We start from the raw sequence: 12,146 nt of genomic DNA on the forward strand, positions 1-12,146 counted from the left end.
TAATATTAGTTTGCATCGTAGGTCTAGGCCACTTCTTAACTACCTTAATATTTTGTGGGTCCACTGTGATCCCTTCACTGGATATAATATGCCCAAGAAAAGTCACAACACCTAGCAAAATTCACACTTAGAAAATTTTGATACAACCTCTTGTTCTTTAAGGTCTGTAACACAATTAGGAGGTGATTTACATGATCCTCCTCACTTTTGGAATACACCAAGATGTCGTCATGAAGACAATAATGAACAGATCTAAAAAATGTATGAACACCCAATTTATAATGTCCTTAAAGAAGCCAGAGTATTAGTCAACCCAAATAACATAACCAGGAACTCATAGTGGCCATAACGGTTTCAAAACGCAGTACTTAGGAATATCAACTACTCTAAGTTTCAATTGGCGGTAGCCCGAATGGAGATCTATTGTAAAGAAATACTTGTCACCCTAAAGCTAATAAAAGAGGTCATCAATACTAGGAAGAGAGAACTTATTTTTCAATGTGACCTTATTCAAATGGCAATACTCTATACACATCCAAAGAGACCCATCCTTCTTTCATAAGAAAAACATAGGAGCACCCCAAGGAGAAACATTAGCACTGATAAAACCCTAATCAAGGAGATCCTTCAACTGCTCTTTTAGCTTCTTCAACTCTATCAGAGCCATCCTATAAGAAAGAATGGAAATAGGATGAGTATTCGGTAGGAGATAAATCCCAAAATCTATTTTTTATCAGGAGGAATCCCAGGAAGATCATCGAGAAAAACTTTAGGAAATTTATTTACTATGGAAACGGACTGCATGGAGGGACTTTTAGAGTTGGAATCCTTGACCCAAACTAGATGATACAAACACCCCTTGGATATCAATTTCTGAGCCCTAAGGTACGAAATAAACTTTCCTTTTGGTACTAGGGAACTGCTCTCCCATTTAATTACCGATTTAATAGGAAAATGAAAAGTAACCTTTCGAGTCCTATAATCCAGAGATGAATAGCACGAATAGAGTCAATCCATCCTTAAGATCACATCAAAATTCACCATATCATGCTCTATGATATCTACTAAGATATCCCTATGAAATATGGACACCACACAATCCCTATAGACTTTTTTAGCAATAATAGACCCACCCACCAGGGTAGAAACAAAAAAGGTGTCAAAAATACATTTAGAACCAAAACCAAAGTGTACATCCATATAAAAAGTCACATAAGATAGGGTAGAAACAGCATCAAGAAAGCAATAAACATCAAGGGAGAAAAGTTGTAACATACCAGTGACAACATTTGGGGATGCCTCAAAATCCTGGAATCTAGAGAGTGGATAAAGGTGATTCTGACCAAATCCTATTCCTACAATAGTACCTTTAGCCGTATGAGCTGATGAAGTAGCAGCCTGGGCCTTATTAGACCCAAGTGTACCCCTAGATAAAGGATAATTTTTCCATAAATGACCAAGATAACTATAATAAAGCTCAAATTCCTCCTCTCCTCACAATATCTAAGATGAAGTTTCCCACAAAAATGGCAAGGAGGGTAAGGTAGGTCCACCTGGGCTCCCCTGACCTAAGATTGGGCACTCTGTTCCTTAGATCCATTACTAAACTAAAAACGCCGATCACTTGAAGGCTTAGGATCAAAAGCACTAGCTGATGAACAAGAATTTCCTTTGATCTTCTTCATAAGCCATTGCCTAAACTATTTTCTACTGTTCTGCTGATTCGCACCCTACTCGGTATACTTAAATTTCTTACTATGCCACTCCCTTATTTCTACCTGTTTTTTCTTCTCATATTCTACTTGTTGCATGTAAACCACTTGCCTTTTGATATATCTATGTCATTATTCAGCATATCAGCCTTACACTCTAACACCATGTAACGAGAAAGACCCAAAGCAAACTTTTTTATCCTGGACCTTATACTTGATACAAGCTCAAGAGTATAACCAGAAAGTTGGGTGAATTTTATCCTATACTCCTTAACACTCATATTACCCTACTTCAAATTCATACATTTTTTAGTTTTGGCTTTCCTCAACTCCTGGGAAAGAAATAATCAAGAAAACACTCGAGAACTCTTCCCACATAGTCGGCTCAGAATCTCCACCCCATAAATCTTCCCACTCTTCAACCACTAGTAAGACACCTTTTTCAACTGATAATTTGCAAAATCAACCCCCTCTAAATCACTAACATGCATAACTCTAAAGATTTTTTCCATCTCATCAATAAACCCTCGAAGATCCTCCTCAACCTTAAAGCCTGTAAAAGTTGGGGGATTCAGCCATATAAACCGGCTAACCTGAGTAACCTCGGATGAACTAGGAGAAGGACCAACATGATCAAAACTATGATACTACAATATCACAATCTGAGTGAGTATGTGGATGGACAGACGGAACTCATCATTTGAGATATCTCTCTAAAGAGACTAAGTAACACCATGCAAAAAAGCCTAAGAAAGAGTAGTAGGGACCAGTGGAACCCTAGATGGAGCAGTAAAGTCAAGAGTATGGGCCCTATACCAGGTCTTCATTATATGAGTAGAGCGAACTTCCTCCATATTTACCCAGTTGCGATAGATGTTCTGAATGAGTTCCTACAGCCATTAAATCTTTATGGAGCCATGATCTAAAACGTGAGTATGCCAGGATTTAGAGAAAACTCAAAGTAACAAGACTCTCTAGAACAAAATTGAACACAAAGAAAGGAAATATTCCTGAATGCCTTATAGCCCCCCCCCCCCCCCCCCCCCCCCTCCTTATAAGTATGTTGCACTATACACCTTTAAAAGGGACTCTACTCGACACAGATTTGTAGACACCCAATGACCCTGGATCATGCTCTGATATATGACCCATATCAGGACTTGGCTATGACGGGCATCCCAAACCAATCCAAGCCTGAGATAACCCCCTTAGCCTAACCTCAAGAGCATAGTAATAAATCTAAACTACGAAAGCTAACTCAAAGAATAAGAGTAACAAAATATTCAAAGAGAAATCATGTGAGTCAAAACCAAATTCACAAAGAAATACCCTAATAATGTCCACAAAGCCTCTAAACAAAGAATAACAACCAAGCCTGGACATGACCCCGACTATGCCAGAAGAAAACTAAAAGTAAATACTGAAATCATAAAAACTAAAGAAAACTAGGCCTTCTGAATTAGGGAGGGCTCACCACTTTAACAAATGTCCAACAAAAGTACCAAATCACCTAGCACTGTATTAGGTCATAAGAAAAGCCCTCAAAACCTACATCATAAAATAATATAGAGTACGAGGGTGATCAATACAGCAAGTACTGACATACAACCTAAGAAAAGGGGTAAAAAGTACAAGTACAAAATCAGTATAAAGCACATGAATAAAATATATATTTACCAAAACTATTCATATAACATACGCTCAACAACCATCAAGATAATAGGATGTCAGGGTAGAGGACCAGAAGCATTAGACATGAATATTTCAAAAATTTAATCCTAAATTGTGTAGCTCGTACTGACTAAAGGCACCCAAGGTCTATATGGGTCCGACTTTTCTTGCCGGAAGTGTTCTAATCCATGTTAGTCGCATGAACCGAGGAAATTGGCTAAAGACACCAAGGCGATAGCCTGCCAAAATATATTGTGTAAACCAGGCACAGTGGTCATAGACCACCAACGTCGGCAAATGTGGTTTTCAGTGTTGGTCCCCCCGAGACTATAATTTCTCGGAGAGCTACACAATTCTCTTTAAACCCAATTAAAATATGTTTTCACATACCATTAATAATGGAGTCGTTTATTAAGGCATTCCCAAATTGGTATCGTCATACCAATAGACTTGCAAGCCATTTCAATTATATAATACCATATCCATAATCCATTTAACCATTTAGAATCAATTTAACCATTTAGACTCCAATTTCCATTTAAAATTCATAACCAAAGCCCCCAAGGACATTTCCAAAACCTTATTTCCTTTTTCCCATTTAATGTTATGAAATTTTTTAATGAATGGTTTAGACACTATGAAATCCTTATTTATAATAAAAATATAAAGTGGGTTGAGGTTCATGTCATTATAATCATACAAAAATCCATAAGCATTGTGAAATCATACTGCCAAATTTCCAGCATTACCATGAGACCTAAATTTAATTCACATTTCACCATTAAAACCATGAAGAAACCATTAAAGCATGAAAAATTCAATGCAAGTATAAAACAAACAAAAACCTTCAATCCTAGCTTGAATTAAACAATCAAGAAACATGTACTATCAAGTAAATTGGATGCAATAATATAGTAAGTAAAATAGGGTGTGTCCAACATGCCTTTTGATGGAGTGAATTCAAGAAAAGCTTGAGTTTAAGGCCCTGAGTGTTGAATTCTTGAGAAAACCCGTAGTTGCTTCTCTTGAAAGTTGAAATGGGGAAGATCAATGATAAAATTTGATAATTAATAAGTTAGTTGGAGTTAGGGAGTGTTTAAAGTCGTTTAATAGGGAAAAGGACCAAAAAGACCTTGCTCCAATTGAAAAAATAAAAGAAACTGCAGAAATTTTTTTCAAGGGCGTGGCACGCTGCTATTGCGGAGGCTAATGCCACTGTAACACCCCGTACTTAATTGCGTGCATTAGTCATTGTTATATGTGTTGGAGTATATGTATTGATCCTAAGTTAGGTATATATGAGTTTAAGTATGTGTATTGATTATTTTGAGATGGTTTCAAGTGTATAGTTTGATTATATGTGTATAGGAATCGACTTTATTTATACCAGAATTTTCCCGTCGATGTTTCCATACGAAGGTTATTGAATAATCTTTCCAACGATATAAAGATTTCCAAAAACGGATAAGTTTTGGATATAAGCGAGCACGTTCGAAACTTTAAAACGGTGGCCGGGATGTGAACAGTAAATGTGCAGGAAAACTACTGAGGCCTGCCAGTTTTTTGGGTCAACTTTGAACGATCGTAACTCCCTCAATATAATGAACTGGGAGAGCTACCACATATCAAAAGAAATATCTCTGAGTCTTCTTTCCAATGCAATTGGTTTCATCCAAATCCAACATCTGAGGAAGGAGTTATACTCGTTTTACTTCAGCCTCTCAAAACAGATTTTTAGGGTCAACTTCAAACGATCATAACTACTTGTACAAGACGAACTGGGTGGCCTAATTTATATGAAATGAAAGAACTTTGAATTATCTTTCTAACTATACCAATTTCACCCAAATCCGATATCGGAGCAAAGAGTTATGGCCGATTGACTTTAGCCTATCAAAACAGTCCACCATGGACAGATTCGGATTTAATTAAATTTTTAAGGGCAATATGGTCATTTTCCATCACCTCATGGACGAAAATTGGTCATTATATACATATAATTAGTCTCATATCCATCAATTATCATCAAGTTATTGAAACTAAGAAACCCTAGCCAAATTTCAACTCCAATTATCTTGTGATTCAACCGTAGAAAATCCAAATTGATTCCGTAGTTGTGTTCACCGTCTCAAGGGCATCGAGAAGCACCCCTTATTTGTGCCAACAGGACTTCGAAATCAAAAGGGCCATTTTTTTGGTAAGGATGTAAATTATGTTGGTGTTATTTATATGGATATGTGTATGTATATATGCATGTGAGCATAAGAAGTATGTTATTTGATTGTTGTTGAAAGATGATTGGAAATGATGTTGGATTATTCTTGTGCATGGTTGGATTATGTTAAATTGTGAAGGAATTTGGGGTGATGATGTAGTATTGATGATGTGGTATTGAAATGATGATTATATATATATACACACATAAACCTATTGTTCAAGTTGGTTTTTGGAATGTTTTGCAAATATTGGTAGTATGGAATTATGGAAGAGAATTGTGGTGTTGGGTTGCTAATACTAGATGCCAAACATTTCATTGTAGATAAGTGATTTGTAAAGGCGGGAAGTTGTGTTGAATTGGTATCTGAATCTACAACGAGGTATGTAAAGCATACTCTAACAATGTTCTTTGGCATGAAAACACCAATGTTCCATCAAGTAAGATTCCGAGGTTGTCCAAAAACATGTATTGTTCTACGTTACCAACGAAGTTGTTTCCATTCTATAAAGTGTCAAAATGTTTCATTGATATACCAAAAGGCTCTTATTTCATTGTTGTGATATTGATGATTCTGAAACACATTGTTGATGTACCAATGAGTCTTTATTACATCGTTATTGTATAGAAGGTCTATTACTTGGTTCCTATTGATGTATCATTGTTTCAAAGTATTAAAAATGTGGAGGTGACCGAAATAACAATCTCAAAGATTAATTGAACTAAGTGATGGGAGTTCTTTCTTATCGGGTGGTATCCCAGGGGCATAAGCCTAGCATGGGTCGATCCCAGTTGATATGTACTGGAGGCATCCTAATGGTCACAGTACAGTACAGTAATGATTACAAAGACGATAAGAACGAAGGTAAAGTGATTGAATAAATACAATGTACAGGTTGTCACAAGTTCTAGTAAGTGTGGTCCACTCCTATTACGACTTATTCACTTGTTTCTGATTTCTATTAAGCTCCTATATCATATGTGATTATTTACAGCTTTACATACTCAGTACATATTTCGTACTGACGTCCCTCACGGGGGACCTGCATTTCATTCTGCAGGCACAGGTACCTCAGCTCATACACCGCACAAGTAGGAGCCAGGTCATACAGCTATTGTTGGTGAGCTCCAGTTTGCTTCGGAGCTTTCCGAGTCGGTTCCTTATGTTTTGTTATTGTACATGAGTCATGTGTGGGCAGGGGTTTGTCCCGACCCTAGTTATGTCATGTATATCCTAGAGGCTTTGTAGACATAAGGAAGGGTAAAGTCATGGAAGTTTATGTAGTGATGTTATATCTGTATATGTGGTGGCCCCGACGGCCAAGTATTATATATATATATATATTTGCGCGTGTTGTGCTGATACAGGTAATTAGACCTTTCTATATGCAACGAAGTGCTGTCCAATTTTTTGGTGACATGTAAGTGAAAGTACAGGTATTTGAACGGGTTCTCCCGGGCCTTCTCGGCTTCGGGTGCCAGTCCGGCCCGACGGGATTTTGGGGCTTGACAGCCACGCTATTATCGCAAAAGCTAAGCAGCGTGCCGCGCTCTTATCGCGAAGGATAAGCAGTGTGTCATGCCCTTATCACGGATCCTTGCTAGTTAGAGGTCCCGAAATGACCATGAACTCTTTCCAACAATTCTAAAACTCTTCCCAAACATCCCTTAAAAACCCCTTATCATGAATCAAGTTAAAAATTACCATTAAACACAATAAAGGGTCCAAAATAAACTCGTCGAAATTTTTGGAGTCTTACACATATGTACTTGAACTTCAAACATTTTGTTTAAAGTTGGACTTTGTCAAGACAACCCCAGACACCATATGTCTAAAGTCGTCCGAAATAGGGTTAATGTGCCAAAAAAATAATTAAAAACAGTTGATGGTATAATTTGGACAGTCTGATTTTTTCACCAAGGGCCAACAGGCTAATATGGACAACAATCTCATATGTGTGAATCTGGTGTTATGGAGTTGCTTTAATTTGCCTTTTTAGTAATGTTTGAAAAGAGAATGTTGTGATTGTAGTGTCTCAGTTAGTCCACATCAAGCATTGCCACTTCATCCATTATATGCGTTATTATTTTTTAGTTCCAAATCACTTAATTGACATTCCAACGGGAAACCTCCCCCCACCCACTCTAGTCTTTTCCTTTGAGTTCAATAAAGTCACAACAAAATTGAAACAACTTGTCCCTTTAATAACCTGTCACACCCTCAACCGGATTAGGCGTAAATTAAGGGATAGCTCGTACTAACTATTGATGGAAAACTCCATACGGACATGGTCAATTTTAACTTAATCTTGTCCCATCAATGGGACTTTGAGTATGCATTAACTTGAGATAAGTGTACAATTCATTTTAGGTCCACTATTAGGTGTTTGATGTGTTTTTGAAGATCTTATCTTTGATTCCTCTTGCCTTCAAGATAAGGATTTAACACTTCTCCGCCATTCTTTAGCATGCCAGTGGGACATCTATGTTTTACACTCATGGTCATGGTTTGAAACTCAATAAAATATCATATAGTTGATTTTCCCCATCTACGGCGGAACTGTTTCTCTTAAAAGGATAAAACATGCATAGGAAACCAAAAAAGTTAGTCACTCACTTACTACTTACTCCCTCCGTCTCAATTTATGTGGCAATGTTTATGTGGGGACGGAGTTTATGGAAGAAGCGAAAAAAAAATTAAAACTTGCAGTCTAAAACTGATCATACAAATTAATATTTGAAAGACTACAAATCAACTCATTAACGAAAAAATAAAAAACTTAAAGTTAAACTAATTATAAGTAAAGAGTAAAATATTCTTTTTGGACCAAATTAAAATGAAAAACATGACATATATAGTGTCATAAACCACAAAGGAAGTAAGTGTTACTGAGGCTATACTTGAGGGGAGGATTATGTAATGACTTCTGTATTATATTTTCGGCTATAATGACTTTGTGGAAAGCTGATCTAACTTTGTGTGCTGATCTAACTTTGTGTGACTATGTCAATTCAAAATAAATATATGTAATGATTCACTCAAGGTAAACCATATTAAGAGAGTTTCGCTGAACTCTGTCTAACAGAGTCAACTCTGTACAGTTAGATGGTTAGCTATGTTGATTTTCGAAATAAAATAGAATGCAGAAGGAAAAATCATCATTCTGATATAATATCGTATAAGGTATAATTAATAATATATTGATAAAATTATCATGCAAATAATTTTAATGACAGAGTCAGGGTGCTCGAAGTACTACTACTATGATTACATTATACAACCAAGAGCATGTAGGAGTCGGTCTTTTTGAAGGGATAGGTCCTAAGATTATATGTGAAGCCCATGGCAGAGGGCATATAGATTGCTGACGACAAGTCAAGATAAATGATTGACAACCGTCAGACTATCAAGCTTCTGCAAAAGGAGTCCATATATATAATTACATCTTAGACAAACTTCATATTTGAATAAGAGAGAAAACTACAGTGTTATATATATAAGACGGAGAAGTACACAAGCTTATATCGTATCGCACGCACTGTAGGACCGAATAATATTTAGCGTATCCAAAGGGAAATTAACCGTGCAGAGTAATTAAGGCTGAACAATATACAGCCTCTTGCATCAAACACAAAGTAAGACTGACAATCTTCGAACCCGTGCACAGGGAGCTTCAATGCACCGCATTACCAAAGGACATATCTGTAAGGTCGGATGGGCCATGTGAAGTTTAGTGTTGCATAGATGGGAGCATTCCTGATGTCCTGGAAGTTCTTCTGAACAAACTAGCTTCTCATTTATGTATGTCTCTGTGTGTAAGCTAAGTTATGAAATTAATATAATGGTGTTGATGAGAAGACAGACAGTGGGGCTAATTACCCACATGGAAGATAAGATTTAGTGATATACATTAGATTAACTTAAATAAACCTGTTAACACGTACGGGTGGCAAACATGAGTATAGTGGCAGGCAAAGATTATCTATTTATTACAGTTGAGACTTAGTACTCTAAACAAGAAAGGGCACGTGACATGGATGTTATCTCAGGGTGCACTATGACCCTACTCTAGTGTATATTGACCTTCTAATTAGTTTAGTCTCCTCCTAATTGCAGGCTAAATCTATCTATGTATAACTATAAATACATTAACAATTAATTAAAGTTTAGTCTTCATGTATAAATAGAAGGTTCCTTTGGAGTTTTTGGGTAGATAATATTGAATTGTTTGGTGCAAATTTTTGGTTAGGGAGATCGCTAAGAGGAAGATTAATGATGAAGAAGCAGCTGAGGTTTTCAAAGTTAAAAAGAATGGTGAAACAGCAAAAGGGGAAGCTCTATATTATGAGGATTTGCATAACTATGCTTTTGTGTTGGGACAAGTACTCTTAGATTCTCTATTTTTCAGATTTGTTTTACCTTCAATTTTGTTTTATCTTTTGTCATCATTGTGTAAATCACATTTTATGAGGATTTGCATAATTAACTATACTTTTGTATTACAATTACTCCTAGAATCTATATTAATAGGATGATTTAGTTTTCTAGATATGTTGGCTTCAATTTTTTTTTCATGATCCTTATGTAAATCGTGTTCTGTTTTCTTCTTTATATATAATTGTAATGTATATAAATTGTAAATTACATTGTGTTACTTGACCTTCTCATTTTCTTCTTTGAAGAGATCTATAAGTTTTCCTTTCTTTTCTTTAACTTGTATAGATATTCACTTCATTACCAACATGTGTGTGTGCGTTTGTAGATTCCAAAATCAGAGGAGCAATCATCAACTCTAATTATCACTTTTTTTTCTCATGTTTCTTTTTTAAAAAAAATTAAATTAAAAAATCCCAATTTCAAGGAAAAGAAAAGAAATTTTTGAAGTAAGACTAATATTTACTAAATATAGCAGCATTTTTCAATTTATAAAATATAACAGGTGTTTTCATTCAAAATGTATACAAAATCATGCTTCTAATCTCACTTATGATTTCATGTATAAATTTGTTTGAAATATGTATATGTCACTACTTAAAACTCAAGTCATAATGACATCTATCTGACCTCCCGTGATAGATAAGTCAATCCAAACCTCAACAGATATAAACAAAAAAAATCGTGAAAAAAGTAAACAAAGATAATCTCAAATGAAGGCATAAAAATAGTCCGATAAAGAAGTACGAAAAAGATAACAATATTCATAAATTCCAATAGTCACAATGACAAGCCTATAGTGATAGATTTCGTACAAGAAGGGTCCAAAATATAGATTTCGTACAAGCAGGGTCCAGAATATCTCGAATAATAAAGACAATGATAAATATGAATAGAGAAGATTCAATAGGCACCGGATCAAGAGCCACTACCTTTCTAGATCCCCCAACTGAAAATCTGGCATGAGAGCTAAATCAACATTCCATGACAATCGGCTCAATAATTGCACATAAAGTACAAAAACAAACAAGTGTAAGTATAATGTAACACCTCGCATTTTCGAGCTAGACTTTGAACCGCTGTTTCTATGTGTGTAAACTGTAATCCCATAATTTGTATGTGAATACAAGTGTTGTGATCATTACCCTAGTGTATAAAGTAATTTCGAGGTGAAAAATGTTCATAGAAATCACTAAGAACAAAGTTGAGCTAGGAGCCTTTGATTCCGCCAAATCTTTGTATCTGATTCTACAAAGGTTTACTTTTAACGCGTATAACTTTTTATATACGTGAACTTTTTCATCTCAAGGCCTACCAAATGATTAGATAATTGTGTTAGATTTTCAACTATACCAATTTTGCCTTAATTCGATACCCGAGCATAAAGTTATGACCTTTTTCTATGAGTGGCAGTAAGGGTCCGCGATTAGCCCGCGGCGCGTTGCTCTCTCCACGCGATATGAGATGCGATGTGGAGCTTATTCCCCCTCTGTTTCAGCTTCTTAAGGATCAAGGGGAACTTTGGTCCTTTTCTCTCAACCCCAAACATCCAAGACACGAATTATAACACCAAAAAAGAGCATTATTGCCCATCTTTCTCAAAATCTCTCACGTAGAAACCCTCCTCTTCTCAAGAACAAAATATTCAAATTTCTCTCCAACAATTCAAGTATCCAAGCTCCAATTTCAAGTTTTTCTTCAAGGATTCAAACTTCAATTGCAAGGATTCGTCTAATTAAGGTATGTGGGAGTTCATTCATGGGTCCCTTTCACCCATGAAGCCCAAAAAAATTCTTTGATTTAAAAAGATAATTTTTCTTTTATATTGAAGATTCATATTTTCAAGATAGGTTTATTTTATGCTTTCCTTAGTGATTTGAACTCAATTTATGTCCAAGTATAACTCCATAGATAGTTATGTTATCTCATGCTTCAAGTTTTAATTTTCCATGTTATATTCAAGGGAATTTCATGTTAAACCCCCTATTTATGAATTTAGCCGTGTAATCATGTTGATTTCTCATGTTTAACACATTTCCATGTTCAAGTTCATGATTATCATATATTTGGTGGAATGTTCATGTTCGGGTCTTTGAACCACGATTCCCATCCT

The 12,146-nt window shown here is 35.8% G+C and overlaps 1 protein-coding gene across 1 annotated transcript; it reads left to right on the plus strand.

The window, feature by feature from the left end:
* The first annotated feature begins 9,705 nt into the window (after window positions 1-9,705).
* On the plus strand, window positions 9,706-10,140 carry LOC124891368 (small polypeptide DEVIL 11-like). Its single transcript, XM_047403123.1, has one exon. The coding sequence runs from the start codon at window positions 9,872-9,874 to the stop codon at window positions 9,989-9,991; it is 120 nt and encodes a 39-aa protein (XP_047259079.1). The 5' UTR covers window positions 9,706-9,871; the 3' UTR covers window positions 9,992-10,140.
* Window positions 10,141-12,146: the final 2,006 nt, after the last annotated feature.

Source organism: Capsicum annuum, chromosome 1 (genome assembly GCF_002878395.1).
Source record: "Capsicum annuum cultivar UCD-10X-F1 chromosome 1, UCD10Xv1.1, whole genome shotgun sequence".
Lineage (NCBI taxonomy): Eukaryota > Viridiplantae > Streptophyta > Magnoliopsida > Solanales > Solanaceae > Capsicum > Capsicum annuum.